Genomic DNA, 27,490 nt, shown 5'->3' with positions numbered 1-27,490 from the left:
ATCAACAAGGGCTGACTGGGAAGTCTGCTTTGAAGACAAGGTGGGGAGACTCAATTATTTGTACATATTGACAGAGATATTGCTAAATCGCCTCCAACCACTCTTAGAAGCGTCCTGTTTCATGGTCTGGCGCCCTGCCTTCTCCGTGTTCTTCACCAACCCAGACGCAGTGCCCCGAGGACCAGTGAGGACACACAGCAGTGAGGGCTGACTGTCCCCGCTGACACTGAACAGAAGGGCAACACCTGCGCCCGGCAGGACAAGAAGCGGGTGCTTCTGTCGTCTGACGTGCCTGGGGAAAACCAGGGGTTCCCGCCCTTCGGTCAGGACACTCAGGCCAGCCTGTCCTTCCTGACCTTGTCTTTAACAGTGAAATTCACTGCTTTGTATTGAGATCTTTCATAGCATAACAACCTGTTAGGAGTTTCCCAGGTGGCTCCAGAGTAAAGAATCTGCCTGCCAACACAGGAGATGTGGGTTCAATCCCTGGGTCAGGAAGACCCCTTGGAGAAGGAAGTAACAACCCACTCCGGTATTCTTGCCTGGAAAATTCCATGGACAGAGGAGCCTGGCGGGCTACATTCCATGGGGTCACAAAGAGTCGGACGTGATTTATCGACTAAACAACAACAGCATAGCATAGCAACCATTTTAAGAAAAAAAATCTGTCTCAAAAATCCAGAATTCCTTCCAAGTATTGCTCACGGTCTGAACTACTCAGTTAATGAAGCAACAAACTTGTTAAATCTTAATTTTTTTTAGTTTGTAACATAGAGTTTTTCTAATTTCCATGAATTTTGGACCATACGCCCATACATCTGACATTTAGTTTTACTTTCCCTCCTGGATCCCATTCATCTACCAGGTATTTGGTGACAACCTGACTCTGCTCGGTTGGAGCCGTGGGCTGGGGAAAATCAAAGTGAGATGAAAAACACTCTGCCCTTGAACAGCTTATGTTTGGTCTGGGAAATGAAGTTACTCAAAAGTGAAACAGATGAACAACGAAAGGAGGAGGCTGGCTAACTGCTATGCTAAGTGGGGCTGACAATATCACAGCGGTTTAGAGAAAGAAAGCCATAGTTATTCCATGGAGACGGGGAGATGGAACAATCACCTTGATATTTTCCAATTGTGAAACATTTTAGGAATTATGATAAAGAAGTGTTCCCTCCACCCAAGTGGAAGAAGCCCACAAAATAGCCTATAAAAGCCCATTATGGACACTAAAGAGAAGTCTTAGCAGCACAAATAGTGTAGATCACTCCCACAGCCGAAAAAGAAACCTCCCCATGTCCAGAGCTGGATCTGCGTGTAATGGGGACTGATGGGTTTGCCCGTGGCTGCAACTGCAACCACAGCCTCCAGCCCCACATCCTAATGTTTAAAAAGGTTATTTTAATTTATAACTGCCTTGTTACATTATCTGAGGAATCTATCACTAAATGCACTCTTTCTTAATGCAGAACTCTGGTCCCGCCTCTAAATTCTATTTGATAGATCATCCTGAACTTCTCTAACCTAATATTCCCAAGGCTGATGTGGGCACCCTTCGAAATTAGATTCTTCATAAAAAATAATACACTGCTTCCGTCACAATTGCATTAGGGAAGCTGTGATGAGGAAGAGAACATGGTTTATCTCCACAAACCTAAGTGCGCAACTAGGTCAGGCCGGTTTTCAACCCCAAACCCACCTTCTTTTTAATCGCTCTGGCTTACAAGTGAATTCTGGGAAGTCTCTCCTGAGGGTTTGCAGCCGAGCCCAGGAGAAAGGGCACGTGCACGGTGCTTGGAAACCAGCAGGGCGGGGGCACCGTTGTCCTGAGGGCCAGCTTATTTTCACGTTTGCCTGCAAAGAGCACCACACTGGACTTCCCCTTGGCTGGAACATGTGTCTACTGAACGGAATTCCTCAGCCTTGCATTTGACAATCATTCTCTTTTCAATTTGGACTGCAAGGAGATCCAACCAGTCCATTCTAAAGGAGATCAATCCTGGGTGTTCACTGGAAGGACTGATGCTAAAGCTGAAACTCCAATACTTTGGCCACCTCACGCGACGAACTGACTCACTGGAAAAGAGTCTGATGCTGGGAAGGATTGGGGGCAGGAGGAGAAGGGGACGACAGAGAATGAGATGGCTGGATGGCATCACTGACTTGATGGACATGAGTTTGCGTGAACTCCGGGAGTTGGTGATGGACAGGGAGGCCTGGCGTGCTGTGATTCATGGGGTTGCAAAGAGTCAGACACGACTGAGCGACTGAACTGAACTGAACTGAATGAGGCTTATCCTACAAACTTTTGGAAGTGGGTAAAATGCCCATTGCCTGGCCAGGTTCAAACACTTATCCTTCCCCATATACATGTTCAACAGCGTATTTTTAGTCGTAATCTTATTTAATAGATGGTGTATTTCCCATGTTCATGTATAGTCTACCTACTATTTTGGATGGCTGTATAATTGCTCTTCCTGTCAATGGACCATACCTCACCAAATTTCTCTTCTATTGACACTGATTTTCCAGCCTTCAAAGCTGTCATTATAGATAACAGCATTATGAATGTCTGTTTCTGATGCAGCTTTTGGTTTCTCTTTAAAAGGGCTTTGTGGCTCAGCTGGTAAAGAATCCGCCTGCAATGTGGGAGACCTGGGTTCGACCCCTGGGTTGAGAAGATCCCCTGGAGAAGGGAAAGGCTACCCACTCCAGTATTCTGGCCTGGAGAATTCCACGGACTGTATAGTCCAGGAGGTCACAAAGAGTTGGACACGACTGAGCCACTTTCACTTTCCTTGCTAAAGGGCAGAAATGTCTTTATGACTTTTACTACATATTTTCAATTGTTTGGGAATGAGTTTTCTCATTCATACAGCATAACAAAAGTTAAAAAGAAATCTGCACCGAATCATAATTCACTAATATGAAATGGAGTATTTCCTGCCTTATCAGTAAACAAGGATGTCACAAAACCATCAGTGATTTCCGGCCTCCAAATGTAAACTTCTGAGCCGGGAGGGTGACCAACAGGGAGAAGAACAAAGCCTGGGATTTGCAGGTGTCAGCTGTCACCACTCCCTAAGGTGACTGGGGAGCTAAGGATGCAATAAAATCCAGCAGCAGGATGCTGGCCCCGGACCGGTGAGGTGAAATGAAAGAGATAATTTCGCTGAGCCCAGACTCTTGCAACTTCCCACATTTAGAAGAGCACTGCTGCTGCTGCTGCTGCTAAGTCACTTCAGTCGTGTCCGACTCTGTGCGACCCCATAGACGGAAGCCCACCAGGCTCCCCCGTCCCTGGGATTCTCCAGGCAAGAACACTGGAGTGGGTTGCCATTTCCTTCTCCAATGCGTGAAAGTGAAAATTGAAAGTGAAGTTGTTCAGTCGTGTCCGACTCTTCGTGACCCCACGGACTGCAGCCCGCCAGGCTCCTCTGTCTGTGGGATTCTCCAGGCAATAGTACTGGAGTGGGGTGCCATCGCCTTCTCCATAGAAGAGCACTACGCTCCTTAATTTGAGATATCAGGTTTTCCCTAATTAACAATAACCTTTGATATCCTGACTGCCTCTCCCCTCTTTATTACAGACTTCTGTATAACCTGCCCCCCACGCTCCCTCCTCGGAGGCGTTCTCTCAGGGCCCCTGGAGACGCAGCCTCCCAGGCCAGAGTAAGCAGAACTCTCAGCTGTTAGGTTGCGTGTGTGTTTTTTTCAGTCAACACTAATGACACTGCTCTCCTTACTTTCTCCGTAATCCTACGGTGACAAAGTTGCCTTTATGGTTTCTTTTTAAAAAAAATTTTAATTGGAGGATAATCACTTTAAATACGGTGTTGGTTTCCACCACAGATCACCATGAAGTGGCCACAGGCACACTCACAGTCCCTCCCTCTTGAACCCAGCTCCCGCCCCACTCACCCCCCAGGCTGTCACAGAGCGCCGGTTTGAGCTCCCTGCGTCACACAGCAAACCCCCACTTCTCTCTGTTTTACAGTCATGTAAATGTTTCCACGCCACATTCTCCGTTTTTCCCTCTCTCCCTTCTGCACTGTGTCCACAAGTCTGCCGTCTACACTGCCCTGCAAACAGGTTCATCAGCATCGTGTTGATCCAACCACCGTGGAGAATGGTAATGGAGAGTCCTTAAAAAACTAGGAATAGAACTGCCATGTGACCCAGCAATCCCACTATTGGGATATACCACACACCATGCCTTTGTGTTCTGAAATCCCACGGGTTCAGGGACCCTGCTGCTCAAAGGGAAAAGCCGTGGAACCACTTCCTAACCATCTCCTTTCATCGATGGTGACCGCTGGGGAGCTCTGCTTACCGCGCCATCCATTCGGGTTAATTGCCGGAAACCGCTGATTTACTTGAGTGCAAGTGACTATTAAAGTGACGGAGTCCCTCAGAGCCATGAAGTGATAACATATTGCGTTAAATCTGAAGGGCACCCTTGGTGGAGCTGGTAAATCACTCACTAAACTGGCTCCATCCATTATTTGAGGACACGTCAGGCGATTTCCCTCCCCGTGAATTAATTTCTTGGCTACTGTCATGGACTTCGGTGCCCATGATGAATGTTTCTACAATGAATACCAAATTAACCCAAACTGATTGGAGGCTTTTATAAGTTATTAATGGGATGTCACTCCAGCCTGGTCTTCTCCACGTCCACGACGGTTTCATTAAATAATCTCCGCTTGCTGGAAAGATCCATCTTTCTCCCCTCATGGGACTTGCCAACATCGACAGATGGTCCCTGCCCTCTTGGTTCCCAGAGCCGGGGGAGCAGTGATGCCCTTGGGGGCTGTGACCTGGGGGAGGGAGCTGCCCTGTTTCTGCTCAGTTTCTGGGTACGGTTAGGGTAGAGAACAGCCAACCAGCTGGAGGTCCCAGGGCGGGGGCTCTGATTTACCAAAGGGAGGAGGAGGCAGGAAGTCTCACCTGCTTTTTAGTTTTCAAGTTTTTTTTTTTTATTCCCCCGCCCCTGCTTTACTGACACACGAATTGTCCAAGTTTCATGTGTGCAGTGTGTGGATCTGACACACCTCTCAACTGGAAAACGATCACCACTGTAGCATTGTGGACACCTCCATGTCCACCCAGTCACCTAGCCTTTCCCGAGTCAGACAGACAAATTCGCGTGACCTCACTTACTTGTGGGGTCTGACAAATCTGAATTTACGGAAACTGAGAGCGGAACGGTGGCTGCCAGGGGCTGGAGGGTGGGGAGACGGCGGTCACAGGGAGCACGCCTCCAGGTGGAGGACGCACACGCTGGCGAACCACTGCCCGGGGCTCCTGCAGGGAACGTGTCCTCTGTCTCTCCAGGGATCACCCTGGTGGGGCAGCAGCATAGGGGACCATCCCTGGGAATGGTATTCTCTAAAGACACGGACATCTGAAAACCTAGGTGGAGCCAGAGGCCGAGGGAGGAGATGGTGTGTCTTGTGAACAGCAGCCCTTCCCCGAGAAGAGTCGGAGAAGTGTCAGGGAGGAGACAGCCTCAGACACACACCTGGACTCGGTTATAGCCGGCATCTCTCTGTTCTATCAAATGCAGCCTCACTCACCTTCCTGCACAGACCAGACCCTCAGCTGATGATATTCTTATTTTTTTTTTCTCATTCTCTACATTTTGGTTAAGCCAAGTAATAATCCTAATAACTAAAGCAACAAGAAAGCCGTCATGCAATGAACACTCTTCACACGAGGTTCCACGCCATGTACTTTAAACGGATTAACTTAACCCACACAGTGAGCCCTACATGATATACATTGTTGTCCCCACTTTACAGATAAGGAAAACTGAGGCTTTGAGAGATTAAGCATTTTAATCCAGATCGCGGCTTTAAAGTATCATAAGCAAGGTCTGAATGAGACCCTGTGACGCCAGTGTTTTTGTTATGACTGGTCCTTGATAACCAGAACAAACTTAAGAAAACTCCCTTCTCCTTCTGAGGTCTGAGATGAGGACCTTCAGGTCCTGAGACGAGTGAGGTGGTTGTGACGCTAGATTAGGGCTTCCAGGTTCCAATCGGGGTTGGGTCCTGGGCTCCCTGCCCGTACCGCCCACGGTCTGAGCTCACGGCTGCAGGGCGAGCACCCCCCCCACTGGCCCTTCTGTCAGCACCTGGCCACCACCGTGAGAGCTGAGGGTCCCCCCGAGGTGGCCAAGCTCTCTGAAGGCGTCCACCCCTGCGAGGGGCGCTCCACTCCTCAGTCTGCTCTTCGTTCATCTCCATTCATCTCTCTGCCCTTCATTCCAAGCGACTACGTGCTTTCCAGAACCATCTCTTCATCGAGCCTCTCCTGTTGAATTACTGACATTTTGGTAGCATGAATATTTACAATGTTAATGAGCTGTTTTAAAAAAGCTCACTTTCTTTAAATTGAAAACTCGAATGACCCAGCGTAAGTGCAAACGCCTTCAGCTCGGATTTTCCTGAACCCTTCACTAACTCTCAGAAATGTGTCAAGATGCCGTCCTGTGGGGAGGAGGCATGAGCCAGTGCCAATGAACAGGCGAAGTAAGACCCTCGCTTTTCCTTTCTTTTTTTTGGCTGTTGACATTTTAGAAAGAAAAATAACCTCTGTTGATAAAGCAGTGTTGCTCAGTAGGTAGGAAAACAGCACTGAGACAAAAGGACTCCTAAGAAGTGGTTTTTTAAGGCTTAGTTTCCTTAGAAGCGACTTCAGACTCACAGCTGTTACGCCGCCCACAGGCACAGTCATGACTGAGGTGGAGGCCCGCCCAGGTCTCTGCTCAGGGGTCCCCACGAGGCAACCAGGACAACACGGGGGCACACGTGTCCACAAAGGAAGGCTGCTGGGAGTCGGGGAGGAAAGCCCAATGGACGTGCGGGGCTGGAGGGGCTCAACATAACAGCCGGTGATCGATTCACCCCCCAGGAGGAGGCCCGGACTTCAGGGTCTCAGCAGAGTCCGCGCTGAGAGCTGAACCGGCCTGACAAGCGCCACACCGAGAGAGCAGGGAGAGACCCAAGGGGTGATGGGCCCATTGGGAGAGTCTTGTTCCAGGGGAATCAGTTTATCCAGACTGGAGGGTCCAAGAGGCTCGGGCAGTTACTCATCTCCTGTCGCTCCCGCTGTGGCCAGGACACCAAGTCTGGGTGGAGTGGTCGGAAACAGGGTTCTCTGTGCTCAGTCGCTTTAGTCGTGTCCAACTCTTTGTGACCCCATGGTCTGTAGCCGGGCAGGCTCCTCTGTCCATGGGATTCTCCAGCAAGAATACCGGATAGGGTTGGCATATCCTCCTCCAGGGGATTTTCACAACCCAGATCGGACCCATGACTCCTGCATCTCCTGCACTGCAGGCAGATTCTTTACCTCTGAGCCACCAGGGAAGCACCAAAACTAGCTAGTAAAAGTGTGAGTTGATTAGTTGTGTCCAACTCTGCGACCCCATGGACCATAATCCATCAGGTTCCTTCACGGGATTCTTCAGGCAAAATTACTAGAGTGGCTAGCCATTCCCTTCTCCAGGGGATGTTCCTGACCCAGGGATTGAACCTGGGTCTCCAGGATCGCAGGCAGACTCTTTACTGTCTGAGCCACCAGGGAAGTCCCAGAGCGGATGGAAACGTGGTGGGGAACATTTATTTCTGAGGGTGACCGCGAAACACGGAGCAGCTGTGTTTGCTGATCGCTGGTGATCGCAGTGATGGAGGGTCTCTGCCAGCAGAAGCGGAGTCATCACGGAGAGAACACGCCTCTCTCGGCACTTCCGGGAGCTGGCAGATGGTCCAGGACACAGGGAGTGTTCAGTGGGGGTTTACAGAGACGGAGAGGAGCGAGGGAGTGAACGTCTAGGCAGAGCATTCACAGAAGCACAGGCCTGCAGCGTCCCCCACGTTCAGGTGGTGGACGGGCCCTGTCCGAGGGTGGTGGACAGCTGGCAGTCCAGGCTGCCCTGCCCTGAGACCCTGTCAGGAGAGCTGACAGCTCAACCTTTCATGAAAAAAAGCAACTTTAAACAAGGACTCCTTGACCCCCGGGGTAAGTATTCTACCCGTGACCTTCCCTGGAAAAGTACTGCAGGGTCTAACCAGCCGTGCCATCCAGAGGTCACGGCAGAGGCCCTCGTTGGTAAAGAGGCTTCCCTTTGTTCTCTGGTCTCCAGGGAGATGCGGAGCAGGAGCTCACCGTCATGAGGACCGCAGCCTCACGCCCTGGGAGGTGATGGGTAAGTCGACACCCTCTGCTGAGCGGGGATGTGGAGCCCTGAGCACGCCTTAGTTTCCTGCCCCCGGGGTAGCACATCCCTGCCCCAGCTGCTCCCCAAGGACAGCGCTAGCCCCACGCCCTCAGGTCCCGTCACCACCCCTCTGCCTACTCTTCACTGCACAATTCTGAAGACGGACTCAGCATCCCTTTCAAAGACTCTGCCTTGCAACACAGGGACTCAGGTTCGATCCCTCCTCAGGGAACCACAATCCCACGAGCCACGGAGCGACGGGGTTCGCATGCCACCGCACTGGGCTTCCGCCACAACTAGAGAACCGCGCGCTGCACCAAAGGATCCCTTGTGCTGCGATCAAGACTCAACGCAGCCAGACAAACAAGGGAGTAAACACGCGCGTCAAACTTTTATTTATTTTTTAATTGAAGGATAATTGCTTTACAGAATTTTGTCGTTTTCTGTCAAACCTAATCAAATATTTAAAAAAGAAGAATGGGAGGAAGAGGAAGCCAGAGGCAGCTGTTCCGTGTTGAGTGTCTTTTCCCACTTAATCCCGCTTAATCCAGACAAACCCATTTTCCCATCTCGAGGCTTTTGGCAGACAATGCCGAGTTCTGGGAACCACCTGGTTATCCCTCAGGAAGATCAAGACCACAGACCGGCACCGCTTCAGCAGCGACTTTCTGGCAGAATGGACGCCTCCCCGAGGCCAAGGTTCTGCCTGTCATCGCTCAGTGCAGGGGCCGGTCAGGCCGTACTCAGCACCTATGATGTGATCTGACGGTCAAATGAAATTTACCCTAAAAGGCAAGAACTGGTAATCGAAGGCCACATGGAGGCACAGGAGAAAACGCCTTTCAGCCCCTCCAGGTGGCCTGGGTCACCTTCCTGTGGTTCAGGGGGTCCCCAGCCCAGAGGCATCGTGGGGATCTGGCCACACGGGGAGGAGGCGGTGCCCGGAAAGGCCTTGCTGAACTTTAACTGCAGCTGTGTTCTCTGCTCCCAGAGGAGAAGTACTCATTTCGCTCTGACTCATTATAATTAGAGTCGATTTCCTTTGGGGAGCAATATTTACTTTTAAAAATAAAACAGTAATGACAGATCTGTGGGTGTTTGCAAGGCCTGCTTGTGGGTTTCGAACTGTCTTTGCCAAGAGCGCCCAGAGGGAGCACCAGGCCCCGGGGGTCGCGCATTCCCAGGTGAGCACAGCCAAGAGGGCATTTGGTCCCCTAAACATTCACGAGCTGGTGCCTTCCGGGGAAAGGCTGCCGACTCCTGCTCCAACATATAGGATGTTTTCTCAGCGCTGATAGGTACTGCCTTCTAGACTCAGTACAAGAAAAACAGCAAAGTTAAAAAAGTTTAAAGTCTCAGATTCCAGGAGCACATGAGTATTTCCGGTACTAAGGCCAAGTAGCAGCAATCGTACTTGACCGAACCTTCATTTCCCCGAAGCAGAAAGGAAGCTGAACTTCCTTCACCGTCAGTCACATCCTAAATATACACGAAGATGTAGATGCACAGCGCTTCCCTGGTGGCTCAGTGGGAAAAAATCTGCCTGCAGTGCAGGAGACCTGGGTTCAAGCCCTGGGTCGGGAAGATCCCCTAGAGGAGGAAATGGCAACTCACTCTACTACTCTTGCCTGGAGAATCCCATGGACAGAGAAGCCTGGTGGGCTACAGTCCATGGGGTCGAGAAGAGTCAGACACGATAGAGTGACTACACTTTATTTTCTTTCACACACAGATGCCAGCTATTTGCCTCTATCCAATTATTTTATATGTAAGTGGTTGAGAACAACAAGAATGCATCCGCTGATTATTCACTTGTTCATTTGTGCATTCACCTTTGACCTCAGCAGTTATTTCCCAAGTGCCAGGCATGGAGCTAGATGCTCAGAATTCACAGATGGAAAGCACTTGGGGCTTACACCAAGGACCACCCCACTGGGGAGAGATGTGTGGGCAGGAACTCGTGTGTGAAAGGAGTTTGTGTGGTGACACTGGGGTGCCCAGAGAGGTGGCCTGGCCACGTGGGCAGAGGGGCCAGAGGAGCTTTCTCAAAGAAGCTGACCCTAGTTCTGCTGCTGGTTATTCTTCAGGAGATGAAGGTAATAACTTCCATAATCACCTAACCCAGCCCTGACCACGGTGCAACCTGGCCTGAGTCTTAAGCACTTCAGTCTTCTACAATCACCTATGGAATTGTGATTTTTTTCCTTGCACAAGCATTAGCAGCTTTGAGCAAAGATGACTCTTCTCTCCCAGCTGTGACTGACTGATGGACGGGTGTCATTCTGCGAGTCAGCCTGTGGCACCCTCCTGCCCTCTTGTCACTGGTTTAGATCCATTAAATGTGCCTTTTGAAGCCTCCGCTCAGTAAGCGTGCAGCACAGGGAGCACTCGGGTAACAGCTAACACAGCCGGGTGGCCTACACCCTCCTGCTTCTTCAAATCAATTCGAGGCAATGGAATTAACACACAACCGAGAAAAAATAATTGTACTATTGGGGAAAGTAAGAAAATTTTAACTCCTAAGACAGTAGGCAGCCTGTTCAACAGAATCTCACTCCAAGGTTTTTTAAATGATCATTTTCTGTGCTATTTTAGGAAGAGTTTTAAAAAATGCAGCTTTATTAATCGGCTCAAAGGTGTAGAAGAAAATGGTCTGCCACCATGCCGCCTGATCTTCAAGCTGCAGGCGCTTTCAGGAAAGGGTGCTGCAACCTTGTTAACCGGACTGACAAGTATCACCCGGTATTAGACAGAAGTAATGCTAGGGATGAGCCCGATTCTTTCGTGCAGGAGCTGGGCTAGCTGACGGCAGCCTGGCGTCTAGTTTGTGAACTCCCAGAGCCAGAACCCACGACTTGTAAACACCTGCGCAGACCCCTTTCTGCTACACTGTCTGTTTTGGCCGTTGGGTATCTCGAAACAGCTTAGTTTTGCCAAGTTGAGTGGGAATCCATGGAGCTTTCTGGCGTAAAGCAGAGACGGCCCCAACAGTTCTGGGCGTCCTGCAGATGCTGCGCACTGGGAGCTCAGGTCCACAGCAACTGCAAATCTACTTTCCTCACGAGACCCTCCCAAGGAAAGAACCAGAGTTCCACGAGCAGAATCAAAGAGCATTTTGTGATTCCACCGTTCTGACCATTCCCATCTGTGGTCCTCTGATGAGGTCCATCTCAGATTACGGTTAAGTCCACAGTCAACACACGCGGCCCAGTCAGGGACTGCTTTAAGGACAGCAGGTACCAGAACCAATGCATGTGCTCTTCCAATTTCAACAGAGTTCTCTAGCAAAAGAGACGGCCATTTACACATGCAGATGTCCTGGGGAACTTTTCCAAAACGTAATTCACACAGACACAGATTCTGAGTCTACTGAGATACATTCAGTCTGTAAAACATTAACTTCATGGACACTTGGTCACTGAAAGCGACGTGCTTACCAGCTGCTGACCCTTGGGGCCCCATCCCGCATACTGAAGTTTTGCATTGCTGACTTCCGGTGGATCCAGGCTCTGAGGGTCCCTGAAAGAAAAAAACAAAGAAAAAGGTGGGAAATAAGAAGTTAAGATGATATCATATTATCTTCCACCTGTAGCTCACTCGTGTTTCTTCCATCACATCATTTTCAGGAGCTGTGTTATTCAATTAAAACATCTCATTCAGCCTCCACTAGATTTCTTCAGATATATATATAATTTACATGAAACTGAAATAGGCTGGTCATTGCTTAACTTCCATAGTAAACATTCATTCAGAGAGAACATGCAGAGAGGTGTGTAAACCAATTTCTAAAATACCCCTAACAGTGAAAATTAAAACCGGAGCGCGCAGCTCTGCAGGGGTAACTCCCCACAGCCCCCATCTCCATCTGTGGCTTTCCCGCTGAGCTGGCTCCTTCTGACCTTCCCAAACAGCGGCCTCAGGACAGAGCCCACCCTTTAGTTTGTGCCGATACAGAAGGGTGGGGTGGGGCAAGAAGGAAGTGGCGAAGGAGGGAGGGAGGAAGAGAGAAGGGGGCAAGCACAGGAGGAGGATTTTGTTTTTTTCTTTCAAGCATCACATTTTTCATTCTTAATTTATTGATATGCAAAATGCCACACTTAAAAAAAAATCCTGTCTATGTATTTAAATAAAGGTCCTAATGAATAAGTCACAGTAATAAAAGGAAACAACCTAACACTTTCATAAATATTAACTATTACAGTATATTTTGTAGCTACCACTGGGGACTCATGTAGGAAAGACTGAAGTTCGAGTTTCTTTCAGACATGTCTGCCACTCACGCCAGGCTCTGCAGAGGAGCACCTGTCACTGGAACACAGTGTTTCTGTGCAGAAGACACAGCTGTGAAGGTGCCTCTTTGTCTAGAGAGACCAGGGTTGAGTGGTCTTAGGAGAACACAGACGCTGAATTTTAGGAGCTGCCTGAACCAAGATGAAGGAAGAAGGGAAGGGAGGTGAGTGAGATGGGCAAGAAGGTGATGATTCAGAGCTTCCATCAGTGGAAAATTCTAAGTATTAATAAATGCTCAATAGTACTGTAAGGACGAAACAGAGCACACTGCAGACTGAAAACTGTTAAGGGAGACAGGATGGTCTGCAAAGCCCCCAGGGGTTTTAGGCATTGTGGAGACGGGTCTGGAGAAACCAGGGAAGCCTGAAGGTGGATGATAAGGAGCTAAGTAAGACTGGCAATGACAACAGCGATCAGCCACGAGACACCCAGGCAGGAAGAAGGGCCTTAACATTCCAGCTTCCAGATGACTTTTAACCAACTCTACCTCTGTACGCTTTTAACATTCAAAGTATTTTCATAAACGTAAGTGTTTTTCTCTCTAACATGCTGTAGGGAAAGGCTTTCTAAGGTTGACTCAAAACCCAGCAGTGATAAAAGTGAGGTAAATTTACATAACAGTACATGTTCTGCATGACAAAAACCAGAAACAAAAGATAATTGGCAAACTGGGAGAAAATATTCCTAACAAATGAATGACTAATATCACTATTATATAAAGAACTCTAAACTATCAAGTCTATAAAATAACAAAGAAAAAGAACACAAGAAAAAGACATGAAAAGATAATTCACAAAATACAGAAAAATGTATTAAAAAGGACTCAAACGCATTCAAAATTAGAGAAATATAAACCGAAACTACACTACTATCATTTCTCACCTATACACACACCCATACACTCACACATACACAGACAGATCCAAAATCCAGACATGTGTGGATCCACTGGTTAGTACACACAGCTACATGCCCTTGCTCTGTTCATAGAGAAGCCTAGACCCAGTGACACCCAGGAGAAAACGAGCCCACCCTGTACCCTCATCCTGGTCTCTGAGCACCATCTTACAATTAAAAAAGAATAGGGCTCCCAGGAGAAGAAACCATAAGCAGGCTAGAACAGCAAAAATGCAGGATGAGTTTGGAACATCTTATGGGCCAGAAAGGAAGGAAAGACTCAAAAGAGACAGAGCTTGCTAACAGAAGGCAGAAGCTAAAGCTTGCATGGCCAAAGGTGGAATAATCTGAGCAACAGAATCATGAACAGTAATACTGACCTGACCCAGAGAATAAATACTCGTGAGCCTTACTAAGATAGAGAATCGAATACATAACTAGGTGGGGGAGGGGAGAGCAGCTCTCCCTCATAACAGAATTCCAATCAATAAACGCAGAAGGAAAGAGCGCCACCCCGGGGGACAGCAGAGCAACGACTGCCGAAGACAAGATCCATGATGGAGGCTAAAATTAGCAGGGAAAGTCTGAAGAGAAATGATTTGCATAGTCTCAAAGTATCTCCTGCAAGATACTTATCACTCCAAAGGAGAAGATAGCATCTTCACAAGGAGACACCTGGCAGACAGCAACTTAACCAAGAGGTCAAGGTCAGCGTCACCAGAAGTAAAATACGTCAACATCAGGACCACCCAGCAAGGTGCCTGAGAAAAACAAAACATCATATATATGGTATTGTCAGCTGGTGAAAGTGAAGGTCGCTCCGTCGTGTCCGACTCTTTGCCACGCCATGGACTATAAAGCCCATGGAATTCTCCAGGCCAGAATACTGGAGTGGGTAGCCTATCCCCTCTGCAGCGGATCTTCCCAACCCAGGAATCGAGCCGGGGTCTCCTGCCTGCAGGCCAATTCTTTACCAGTTGAGCTGTCAGGGAAGCTCATCACTGGCAAGGCCCACTATCAATTCCCAGGAAATAAACATAGAATCTGAGTAAAGAAACCTAACCTTTTCTTCCCCTTGTGCTTCATGTAATTCCACTTGCTCACAGGGGACCAGATGCAGAGGCCTCGCCCCTAGCCCTTCAGACCACCAGAGTTTCTGGTGTGAAATCGCTGCTCCGCCACCCCGCCTCAGGGGCGTGTGCAGAGATGCTGCACACACCTCTGTGATTCAAGACGGCGGCACCTGTAGGCCGTGTGCAAAGGCGCTGAGTCGGGCACTGCGATCTGGAGCGAGAGCCCCGCCCCTCCGAAGCCCCGCCCCTCCCAGAGCCCTGCCCCCTGCGGCGACCACACTTGATAAAGCAGCCCTGCCCCAACCGGCAGAAGAGCATGTGTTCTTAAGGCCGACTTCCCACCTCAGCGTCCTTCCAGTCCTTACATCAGAGGACAAAGCTCCCCTCTGCTGCTGAGCTCAGACCCTTCTTCTGTTGGCTCCACACACAGCAGGAGGGCCGCTGCTGGGAACCAACTGGGGTGGGTGGGTGACATCATCTCTGCTAAGAATGCATCGCCCCTCTCCAGTCATGAATACGCTTTCAGACAAACCCAGACGGAGGCGCTCAGCCAGACAGCTGACCGGTGATCTTCAAAAGCGACCTTTCTTCCCACAAAAGAGAAGGGAAGATGGAGGACGTGTCACAGCCTGGAGGGAACTGAGGGGAATTGCTGCCCGCAAGAACGTGGGATTCTGATACAGAGAAAAAGCCTTGATGGAAAAGCTTGGTCAAGGGCAAATGAGGTCTGCTGCTGAGTGAATAACACTGTGCCAGTGTTCACTTTCTGTTCCTGGTGATAACACCATGGGTTTCAACCCTGGCGCATTAACAGCAGGAGAAGTGGACTGAGGCAGAGAAGAGAACTCTGTACTATATTCGCAACTTTTGTCCATCTGATACTTCAAAATAAAGAGCCAAAACGATTCTGAAGAATTTTAGTAGCTTGTAGCTCATTGGTTATAAAAATTATTATAGTACGTAATGAAAAGTTAGAGCGTTTCCCCAACCCTGACACATGGTGACACTGATTCAGAAATGGAAAAACCATGACTCCTGTATCTAACAGCATCAGCACTCAGTACCCGCGTTTGAATAAACAAACAAGATGGACGGACTGCAGACGGATGCATGGCGCCAAGGAAAAGAACTTCAGCAGGCTTAAAGGTCTAATGGATTCACCTGTCCCGGGTTTATAGAAGTTTCGAAGCACAGACGGCAGGGTAGGAGGTCAGGAAGAAGCAGCCTTACTTATTACGGAAAATTAGTTTCTTCGATTATGATTCCCAGCAGGTGTCTAGGATACTCACAATAGCTGATTAACTTCTCTCTGATCTAACAACTGTCAATTCCTGTAAAAATTTCCACAAGTGCTGCCCAGAAATCGTACCTCCAGTAGATAAAATGCCTCAGAAGGCTGGGTGAGCACCAGGCCACCGCGCCCACCCACACACACGTGTCCAGCTTCATTACCTCTGCTCCCCTGTGCTCGGGAGACCGTTTCTCCCTCTCCAGAGATGACAGACAAGTGTCCACAGCCTGGAGGCAACAAAGTTATAGGAGGAACCTAGGCTAGCAATCAGAAGTCTAGCGCCCAGGTTCCAGCTTCCTGATGCACAGATCATGCGTCTGGGCTGATCACACGTGACCACAGATCACGTGATTCAACAGGATACGATCTTGCATATACTGACAGCAGGCGACACAGCACTTGAAAGTGGAAGTGTTACTCGCTGGGTCGTGTCCGACTCTGCGACCCCGGGGACTGTACCCCGCCAGGCCCCTCTGTCTGTGGAACCCTCCAGGCAAGAGTACTGCAGTGGGTTGTTACTCGCTGGGTCGTGTCCGACTCTGCGACCCCGGGGACTGTACCCCGCCAGGCTCCTCTCTCTGTGGAACCCTCCAGGCAAGAGTACTGCAGTGGGTTGTTACTCGCTGGGTTGTGTCCGACTCTGCGACCCCGGGGACTGTACCCCGCCAGGCTCCTCTCTCTGGGCTGATCACACGTGACCACAGATCACGTGATTCAACAGGATACGATCTTGCATATACTGACAGCAGGCGACACAGCACTTGAAAGTGGAAGTGTTACTCGCTGGGTCGTGTCCGACTCTGCGACCCCGGGGACTGTACCCCGCCAGGCCCCTCTGTCTGTGGAACCCTCCAGGCAAGAGTACTGCAGTGGGTTGTTACTCGCTGGGTCGTGTCCGACTCTGCGACCCCGGGGACTGTACCCCGCCAGGCTCCTCTCTCTGTGGAACCCTCCAGGCAAGAGTACTGCAGTGGGTTGCCGTTCCCTTCTCCAGGGGATCTTCCCAACCCAGGGACTGAACCTGCATCTCCTGCACTGTGGGCAAATTCTTTACCACTGAGCCACCAGGGAAGCCCATTATCTAGTTCATACTTGATAAATGCCCATTTGCTCACTGGTAAACTGGTAAATCCCCTGGAATAGGAAATGGCAATCCACTCCGGTATTCTTGCCTGGAAAATTCCATGGGCAGAGGAGCCTGGAGGGCTACAGTCCACGGAGTTGCAAAGAATTGGACACAACTGAGCAACTGAGTGCACACAGACACACACACGCACACACACACGCATGCACACACTCACATGCATGCAAACACATGCATGCACACGCGCACACACACAGCACACATGCACACGCACGTACACACGTGCACACACACGCAAACACATGCATGCACACACGCACACACGCACACACGCGCACACACATGCATGCACACACATGCACACACATGCACGCACACACACGTGCGTGCACACACATGCACACACACACGTATGCACACATGCGCTCACACACACACACGCACACACACACACAAACTGGTAAATACTCAAGCCAACCATGCACCACGAATTCTATGTAATTTTAACAAAAGGCCCGACCACATACCAGCTGTAAGGACACACTTACAGAGCTCAGCACCCAGCACATGGCCTACATCCCTACACTAGCCTGGCGCTTGGGCACAGAAAGGTTTGTTCTCAACCGTGCCTTCCCCATCTGTTTCTGTAAAGTAAACCTGTATTTTTGCATCTGCACGTGATTGTGTCAGATTCTTTTGCTTTCACGTTAAAAGTGCATCTCTTCCAGCCACCCCCTTTCCCCCTGACATACCCAGACCCCTGGAACCAGCAGAGACAAGCACGGAGCCAACCGCAGTCTCTCCCCTCACTGGGACTAACCCACCTGTCGCTGTCCTTACAACTATGGCCTGGGTGCCTGCCACCCCTTGACACCAACTCCAATCTTTCCCCTCTCTTCACGTCCCCTTTTATCTGGGGTCCTCTTCCTCCTCTGCTCTGAGCAGAGACGCACCTGTGGGGCAGACGGGAAGGGGCCTGGTTCTGGCCACCTTCCAGGAGGAACCTGCTGCTCTGAAGGAAACGGCAGCCCACTCCAGTATTCTTGCCTGAGAAATCCCATGGACAGAGGAGCCTGGAGGCCTACAGTCCATGGGGTTGCAGAGAGTCAGACACAACTGGGCACACACACACACACAGTTGATTTACAGTGCTGTGTTAACTTCTGCTATAAAGCAAAGAGTAAGTTACACATGTAAATACATTGTTTCATATTCTTTTCCATATGGTTTATTATAGGATGTTGAATATAGTTCCCTGGGCTGTACAGGAAGACCTTGTTTACTCATTCTTTATGGGAGATTTCGCATGTGTTAATTCCAAACTCCCCATCCATCCCCCCAGCTACTTCCCCTCTGGCAACCACAGGTCTGTTCTCTACGTCTCTGAATCTGTTTCTGTTTGATAGGTAAGTCTGTTGTGTCGTGTTTTGGATTTCACATAGAAGAGAAATATACGGTATTACTCTTTGCCCGTCTGACTTCCTTCACTTGGTGTGATGCTATCGCCTCCAGGTGCACCCACGTTGCTGCAAACGGCATCATTTCAGTCCTTTTATCCGAGTGACAGTCCACTGTACACACACCCCACGCCGCCCTCGCCCCTTCAAATGCTGATGCGCGCTCCTTCCTGCCCCGCCGCAGCACGCAGGCAGTGCTGCTGTGAACACAGAGGTGAATGGGTCTCTTTCAGTTATGACTTTTGTCCAGACATCTGCACAGGAGCGGGACTGCTGGAGATGACAGCTCTGTTTTTAGCTTTCTCGGAACCTCCATACTGTTCTCCATGGTGGCTGCACCAACTTACACCCCCCCAACAATGCGGGGGGCCCCCGTCCGGTGGAGCGCCTCTCACAAAGCCCCGGCTTCCTGAGGACTGGCTCCGTCTGCACTTTCTGCCCGTGTCCCCTCTCTCCATTGTCACTCCCTTCCCAGGGGGCGCTTTCCCATCTCCATACAAGACACGCCTACCAGAGAACAGACAGAGCACCATTCCACCCATTTATGACTCAACCCTTGTCCTCAAGAAGTAGACCACACTCAGGGGTCATTTTCTGACCTTCCCCCCTGTTCTCAGCCTAGTGGAGAGTGGCTTCCATCCCACTGTGAAGCTGGGCTGCTCCTACGGTCTCCCATCACCGCCGGGTTGCCAAACTCTCCTCTGTGGGCTCTTCTTCCGCCTCCTCCTCAAAGCTGAGTGTCCTGGGCTCCACTGGCCCACGTACTCCTCCCACTGCACTCCCACCCTGGGGATCTCCTTATGGTCATTTTTGTTGCTGTTCAGTTGTGTCTGACTCCTTGCGACCCCATGGACTGCAGCACGCCAGGCTTCCCTGTCCATCACCAACTCCCAGAGCTTGCTCAAACTCATGTCCATTGAATTAAGTTGGTGATGCCATCCAACCATCTCATCCTCTGTCATCCCCTTTTCCTCTTGCCCTCAATCTTTCCCAGCATTGGGGTCTTTTCTAATGAGTTGGCTCTTTGCATCAGGTGGCCAAAGTATTGGAGCTTCAGCGTCTGTCCTTCCAATGAATATTCGGGGTTGATTTTGTTTAGGATGGACTGGTTTGACCTCCTTGCTGTCCAAGGGACTCTTAAGAGTCTTCTCCAACACCACAGTTTGAAATTCTTTGGCACTTAGCTTTCTTTATAGTCCAACTCTAACATCTGTACATGAATACTGGAAAAACCACAGCTTTGACTGGATGGACCTTTGTCAGCAAAGTAATGTCTCTGTTTTTTAATATGCTGTCTAGGCTTCTCATTGCTTTTCTTCGAAGGAGTAAGCGTCTTTTAATTTCATGGCTGCAGTCACATCCGCAATGATTTTGGAGCCCAAGAAAATGGTCTCTCACTGTTTCCATTGTTTCCCCATCTATTTGCCATGATCTTCAATTTTTGAACATTGAGTTTTAAGGCAACTTTTTCACTCTCCTCTTTCACTTTCATCAAGAGGCTCTTTAGTTCCTCTTTACTTTCTGCCATAAGGGTGGTGTCATCTGCATATCTGAGGTTATTGATATTTCTCCCGGCAATCTTGATTCCAGCTTGTGCTTCATCCAACCTGGGATTTTGCATGATGTACTCCGCATAGCAGTTGAATAAGCAGGGTGACAATATACAGCCTTGATGTATTCCTTTCCCTATTGGAAACAACCAGTCTGTTGTTTCACATCCAGTTCTAACTGTTGCTTCTTGACCTACATGCAGATTTCTCAGTAGGCAGGTAAGGTGGTCTGGTATTCCCATCTCTTGAAGAATTTTCCAGTTTTCTGTGGTCTACACAGTCAAAGGCTTTAGTGTAGTCAATGAAGCAGAAGTAGATGTTTTTCTGGAATTCTCTCGCTTTTTCTGTGATCCAACTGATGCTGGCAATTTGATCTACGGTTCCTCTACCTTTTCTAAATCCAGCTTGAATATCTGGAAGTTCTCGGTTGACATACGTTTGAAACCTAACTTGGAGGATTTTCAGCATGACCTTGCTAGCGTGTGAGATGAGTGCAGCTGTGCGGTGGTCTGAACATTCACAGTCGTGGCCAGTCTCAATTCCTGCTCTGAGGAGCACCCAGATCACAGCCCAGCCGAGGTCTCCCCGACACCTCAGACGGCATACAGGACATCTCCACCGGGCCATCACCCTGGTCCTCAGCATCGACACGAGAGGACTGAGCCCTCTCTGCCTCTGCCTGGTCATGCAAGCTAGGAACCTGCTGCAGGCATCTTAGAGGTCAAGCAGCCGAAGCTATGCATTGTGGGTCAAATTCTGTCCCCCGGAGGAGATGCTGAATCCTGCCCTTAATTTTAAATAGGCTTCTGGCTGACATCATGACATTAAAATAAGGTCATTCTGGAAAAGGAGAGAGGCTGATGGAAATTGGGTAGTGGAATCTTCATAAGAAGATGAGAAGCAGAGAACAGATCCAGTGGGAAAAGTGTGCGTGGGTGGCGATGGAGGCAGAGATCGGAGCGAGGTGCCCATGAGCCAAGGCGTGCCAGGGCCCGAGTGCACCCTCCAGAGGCTGGAAGGGGTGAGAAAGGGTCCCCCCGAGAAGTGTCAGAGGGAGCGCGGTCTCGCAGACACCCTGATTTCAGAACTGGGAAAGAATAAATTTCCGTTGCTTTAAGCCACTCAGTTAGTGGCAACTTGTTACGGCAGCCCCAAGAAACTTCATTTCTCAAAGCAACTGAAGCCCTGAGTGGTAAGTGATTTGCTCAAGGACACATAGCTGATTAACTTTTGTTTGAAGATTAATCTCCTGCTTTGGTCATAGGGAAAAAAAAAAGTCTCCAACTGGCTGAAGAACAAAGCAGGAAGATGCTCAGAGAGGAGGCCGAGGAAGCTTTGTCTGCTGACTTCTCGCTGTGCTTTCATACGGCTCCCCGTGGAGGAGGCTTCTCCATCAGAGGAGCCTGGCTGCCAGCTCCACACGAGTCCTCCAGCTGCGGGGACCACTTGCAGATCTCTCTGCCTTGAGCCCAAGACCTGGTTCACCGTCATCAAATGATTTCCCGTCATGGACTGGGTTATTCTCAAGGGTGAGTGTGTGTGTGCGCGTGTGTGTGTGAGAGAGACACACAGAGAGAGAATAAGAAAGAAAATGCAGGGAGTTATGGGTTTATTTGGGGATTGGTTGGTGCCTTCTACCCCTTTTCTGTCCTCCTTTCTAGTTACTGTTTATTTTCAAGAATCCATGGTAAGCTCTGTGATGAATCATTTCCAGGACAGAGATGAATTGGTTAAAAAATGATTAAGGAAGAATAAAATTATCTGGACTTCCTATATCTCAAAATAATCATGCCATCCGTTCTGATTTTGCTTATTTGAGCAATAAAAAAAAATAGGGCATAAATCATGTTGAATTTTGAAAAGTAAATTAATGTAGCCAAGTTTACTCATTTATCTTCCAAGGCGAGTTCAGGGGATTGAAAAGCTTCCAAACAAAAATGGCATTTGGCAAAGAAAAGCAAAAAAAAAAAAAAAAATTGCTTACTTGGTTCCTAAACTTTTATGGTGAAAGACATAAAAAAAATAGCGTTATCAGTGTGGAGTGAAGTCTTTACTTCGCATGGTGGGTAATATAATTGAACTCCCAGTCGTAGAAGAGGGTCTGACACATTGTAGATGTCTCTGTACACTGACTGAATACTGAACAAATGGGTGGGTCTGTGGACGAAAAAATAGGGTCCAGTCTAATGACCACTGTTAACTGGTCAGGGTTTGTGATATCTTAAACTGATTCAGAACTTAAGGATTTGTGTGATCATTTTTATGTATGTCTTAAATTACACAATTTAATCCTTTAGGGCAGGAATCCTTCTAGGCACAAACCCTGCCTGAATGGCCAGCACTTGAGTACATGTCTTACCATTCATTTTAAGATGCTTCTATATCTATGATCTATGGGAAGCTCCTTTCCTTGTGAAAGATCTGGGCACAGAAGTTTCCAGGCAGAGAAGCTCTACCCACTGAGAGAGTGACTAGGGGAGGCTTGTTCTGAGATATTTGTGACACTTCCACCCATCCCATCTACAGGGACACTAATGTGCGAGTGTGCGCTCAGCCATTCAGTTGTGTCTGACTCTCTGCGACCCCATGGACTGTAGCCCACCAGGCTCCTCTGTCCCTGGGATTCTCCAGTCAGGAATACTGGAGTGGATTGCCATTCCTTTCTCCAGGGGATCTTCCCAACCCAGGGATCGAACCCGAGTCTCCACGTCTCCTGTATCGGCAGGCGGGTTCTTTACCACTGAGATACCTGGAAAGTCCCCTACTCTAATATACATGATGACAAATTCAAGCATTAAATAAAACCACACAGGAAGATTAGTTTTAAATACAAGGAGAGGAGAGCGAGGAGGAAGGGGAGGAGGAGCCCTCACTGTGGCTGCTCCAGGCATCAAGCCTCACAGGCACAGCCTAGGTTCAAGGTGACCTCTGCTCTGCTCACAACCTGGTGTCAAGACTTTACGCTCTTACCGCCTCCCCAAGATGCACTACCTGAATTGGAATCCCCATGCTTCCCCCTGGAAAGGGCGGACAGTCTCAGAGGAGACGACAGCAGGCAGCAAACTCGAGCTCCCTACTGCCCCTCTGGAGAGAGGGGGTGGTGTCTGCACGAGGAGGAAGCCCACCCTGTCCTTCACCCCCCCACACCCAGGGGCCGGTGTGGGCTGGGTGAGCCAAACTAAAGGGGCCCGGCCTGGTCAGGGTGCAGTCCGGGTGCCTCGCAGCCTGGCTCCCACCCCCTCTAGAAGGTCTGATGCTCAGAGAAGGCCCCACGGTGCCCCACGGTGCCACACGGTTCCACACGGTGCCACACGGGGCTGCCACCCTGCAGGGCCTGTGGGACCCGACCTTGCCACCCTCTTCTCCCGCATCACCGCGTGCCTCTCCTTGCTCCCGCTCCTCCAGGCCCCGGTCTTTAGGAGCAGACACCCAGGCAGTGTGACACCACACTGTGCCAAGCCACGCTCTTGAGGGTGGAGCTACACAGCGGGTCTGCAGAAGCAACACCCTAACTCAGCGCCTTTCTGAGTAGGAGAGAACGTGCCTTCGGATCAGACATGGATGAAATGCCAAGAGCCCCATGGCCAGGCTGTATCGCTTTCGGGTGAGTTGGTCAACCTTTCTGAGCTCTTTCACTTTCTTCTCTGTGAGATGGGGTCGTTCCTCAGGGGGCCACGGTGAGGTGTAGGTGAGCAGACCCGGCAATAGTCCTGGAAACCAGGGCAGAGGTGTTACCGCTGTGATGTTTCTGCTGATGACAGTGGAGGAGCTGGGGGACGGGAGAGGGGCACGATTCACTCGCTCAGGGCTTTTCCAAAGTACGATGATCCCTGCGGCCTAAGGCTCTCGGATTCTCAGGCACCTTCAGTTCAGGGGATTCTCTGCAGGTGGGGTGGCCGTGTGGACGCCCTCTGTGTTCACAGCGAGTATGCCAGTCTGGGCATCTGAGTGAACTCCTCCTTTAGAATAAACACATTTGTTTCCCTTCTCGGAGGTTCCACCTTACACCATGCAGCAGTAAAAACAACTTTTTCACAGCACAGTACTGGCATGAAAACAGACATATGGATCAACAGAACAAAATAGAGAGTCCAGAAACAAACCGACACACCTATGGTCAATTAACCTTCGACAAAGGAGGCGAGAATATACAGTGGGCAAAAGACAGTCTCTTCAGCAAGTGGGGTGAGGCTGGAGAGCCACATGTAAATCAATGAAGTTAGAACACCATACACAAAATAAATTCAAAATGGCCTTAAGACTTAAGTAGAAGACACGATACCAGAAAACTCCTAGGAGAGAACAAAGGCAATACTTTATCTGACAGAAATTGTACCTGTGTTTTTGTAGGTCAGTAAACAGCCTTCCCTGGTGTTTAAGCTGGTAAAGAATCCAACTGCAATGCAGGAGACCTGGGTTCAATCCCTGGGCTGGGAAGATTCCTCTGGAGAAGAGAATGGAACCCAGTCCACTATTCTGGCCTGGAGAATTTCATGGACTGTATAGTCCATGGGGTCACAAAGAGTCAGACACGACTGAGCACGTTCACTTTCATTTTCTCCCAAGACAAGAGAAATAAAAGCAAAAATAAATAAATGGGACCTAAATCCCATAGACAGAGGAGCCTGGTGGGCTGCCATCTATGGGGTCACACAGAGTTGGACACGACTGAAGCGACTTAGCAGCAGCAGCAGCAGCGACCAAACTGAGAAACTTTTACAGCAAAGGAAACCATTAACAAAACTAAAAGAACACACACAGACTGGAAGCAAATATTTGCAAATGATGTGACCAACAGAGCTTAGTATCCAAAATATACAAGCAGTTCATACACCCCAACAGCAGAAAAACCACCCAGTCAAAAAACGGGCAGAAGACTAAATAGACGTTTCTCCAAAGAAGACTTACAGATGGCCAAAAGGCATGTGACAACATGCTCATCACTGCTGTTTATTAGAGCAATGTAAATCAGAGCTACAATGAGGTGTCACCTCATGCCTGTCTGCATGACCATCATTAAAAAGTCTACAAATAAAAAATGTTGGTGAGGATGTGGAGAAAAGGGAACCCTCTTGCACTGTTGGTGGGGATGAAAATTGGTGCAGCCATGTGGAAAGCAGTAAGGAGATTCCTTCAAAAACTAGAGTTGCCATACGACCCAGAAAAAAACTCTAACTTGAAAAGATACACACGTCTGTACACTAACAGCAGCATGATTCACAACAGCCAAGACATGGAAGCAACCTAAATGTCCATCAGCAGATGAATGGACAGAGGTGTGGTGCACACACACGGTGGAGTACTACTCGGCCACAAAAAGAATGAAATAACGCCATTTGCAGTTATGTGGATGGACCTGGGGATTATCACACTAAGCGAAGGAAGTCAGAAAAAGACAAATACCACATGATAGCACTGATACGTGAAATCTAACATATGACATAAATGAACTTGCTGACCAAATAGAAACAGACTCACAGACATAGGAAACAGACTAGTGGTTGCTGGGGGTCGGGGTGGGGGTGGGGTGGGGATTGGGAAGCACTGGGAGTTTGGGATTAGCAGATGGAAACTGTTACACACAGAATGGATAAACAAGGTCTTACTGTATAGCACGGGGAACTATATTCAGTGTCATGCAATAAACCGTAATGGGAAAGGACATGGAAAGGAATATATGTGTATAACTGACTCTCTTTGCTGGGCAGCAGAAATTAGCACAGCACTGTAAATCAGCCATACTTCAACAAATTAAAACAAAAACGTGCTTGATCATTTCAAGGGCTCTTTTGTTCCTGCTTCTAGTAAAATTCCAGGACAGAACAAAAGAACTGAAGGGCACCATAGAACGCACGCCACAGGAAGCCAGTGATTCCTTCTTGGCCTGCGTCTGGAGCGAAATGAGCTCCCAGCTGTGAAGACTGGGGAGAACGGGAGTTTTGAGGAGACAAGCCCTGTAAGGACGTGCGTGGGGTGAGCAGCCGGCTCAGAAGGGTGCTCTGTCCCCTTCCTCCTCAGAGGGTTTGCTCTCCCCGCCTCTTCCCAACGCTGTTCACCCTCTCTGCCTGCTCACAGGCACCGGTTCTGAGTCTGGGGAAATGCGCGATTCCTGGCCCAGAGAGCACATTGCTCAACACCCTTTCATCTCAGGTGTGGTTTCCGTGAACAGAAATGGTGTAAAAGAACAGTCATCCAAACCTGGGAACTCCAGAGCCATTTGCGAGCTTTCTTCTGTGATTTAGAAGCGAGGTGGGCACTTGTATGAACAGCTGGTGACGAACATCGGTCACACGCAGGGCGGCAAGGGAGTGCGTGATGGAGACTCAGGGGGACTGCTCGCCACTGCGCCAGCATCTCTGGCTGGGGAAGGGAGCAGGGTGGTCCACGTCCCCTCACCAGCTGACAGTGTTTGAGGAAGAAGCACACGTCGTGAGTGGAATTTCTCTCCAGACCAGGCAGTACTGGCATAAGACGGTGTCCATTAATAACAAGGTCCCTTCCAGTTTCCCGTACCGAGCGGCTGCCGAAACATAAGCTAGACTGAAAAACTGCCAGCGTGCCAACAGAGCAAACCATCGAATGAGCAGATTACAGCGTTAAAAGTTGGGGACTCGGGAAGTTACCGCTTCACTATGAATTCTCATGAATCCACTGGGTGCCAAACACTCTTATCACAACCAAGTATCAACACAGATATGGCAGGAAGGCCACCTCTTCCTTTTCTGACACTTAAAACATTTGCTTCTATTTCTCAAAGGCTTTCAAAAAATTTACATTTTTCTATTCAAGCATCTCTTCCAAGAAGAGATGGGATATTCAGAAGAAATGTTAGACAGTTTGGAGATTTGCTCTGAGAAGTCATACTATTTAAATATGGACTCTACATATCTGAATGGGAGGCTATTCATCTTACTTATTAAGGAACTTTTACTACTTCTTACATCTAAGCCTGCAGAAAGCTGGGATAAGGAAGGCTACCTTTCACACAATCAGAGCAGGGCTCTATTACATAATACACTCTGCCCATGGTCTTCAAGTAAGTCCAGATCTGAATTTTAGGACAGATTGTGTGGAAGTAGTTTAAAAATGTGTATCTGATATATACTTATATATTTAAAATATAAACCATAGAGAAAAAAACCCAGCAAATCTTTTCAGCCTGAGTGGCAAATAAGGTTTCCCCAACATGGCCACAACAGTATTCCTGGTCCCAAATGCTTTTTCAAAAATCTAGGTGTTTTCCATCCAAAGATGGAGTTTATATCCTTGAAGCTGGGCGGGGCTTTCAATGGCATCAGAGTCAAATGCAGCAGAAGTGAGACTCCTGGGGCTGAGTCGCCGGGAATGAACAGCCCGGAAGGCTGGGTGACCAAGGTGGCTCCATGGAGCCCTGAGGACCTGCCCACACACATGTCCTACATGTGTGGAGGGCCATGGCTCCCCGGCTCCATGTGCGTGGTAAACAATGAACCAGGCTCCTTCTGAACAAGAGCTTAAGACACTGATGAGGCCCTTCACAGAATTATTTTAAGCCAATTTAACTGAGTATATTTGGGCTTCCCTGGTGGCTCCTCTGGTAAAGAATCCGCCTGCAATGCAGGAGACCTGGGTTTGATCCCTGGGTTGG

At 49.1% G+C, this 27,490-nt stretch overlaps 1 protein-coding gene across 1 annotated transcript in view; it reads right to left on the bottom strand.

Moving 5' to 3' along the window:
* DPP6 (dipeptidyl peptidase like 6) overlaps positions 1 to 27,490 on the bottom strand; it is a 425,246-nt gene that overhangs the window by 152,633 nt on the left and 245,123 nt on the right. The window contains exon 9 of the mRNA XM_088832008.1: positions 11,659 to 11,740. Within this exon, the coding sequence (XP_088688134.1) occupies positions 11,659 to 11,740 (82 nt within the window). The remainder of the gene's footprint in view (positions 1 to 11,658; positions 11,741 to 27,490) is intronic.

The sequence above is a fragment of the Moschus berezovskii genome, chromosome 3 (genome assembly GCF_049115385.1).
Source record: "Moschus berezovskii isolate FMDL1 chromosome 3, NW_MosBer_1.0, whole genome shotgun sequence".
NCBI lineage: Eukaryota > Metazoa > Chordata > Mammalia > Artiodactyla > Moschidae > Moschus > Moschus berezovskii.
Note: the sequence above shows the minus strand (reverse complement) of the source record. Positions and strands in the feature narration are given on the sequence as shown.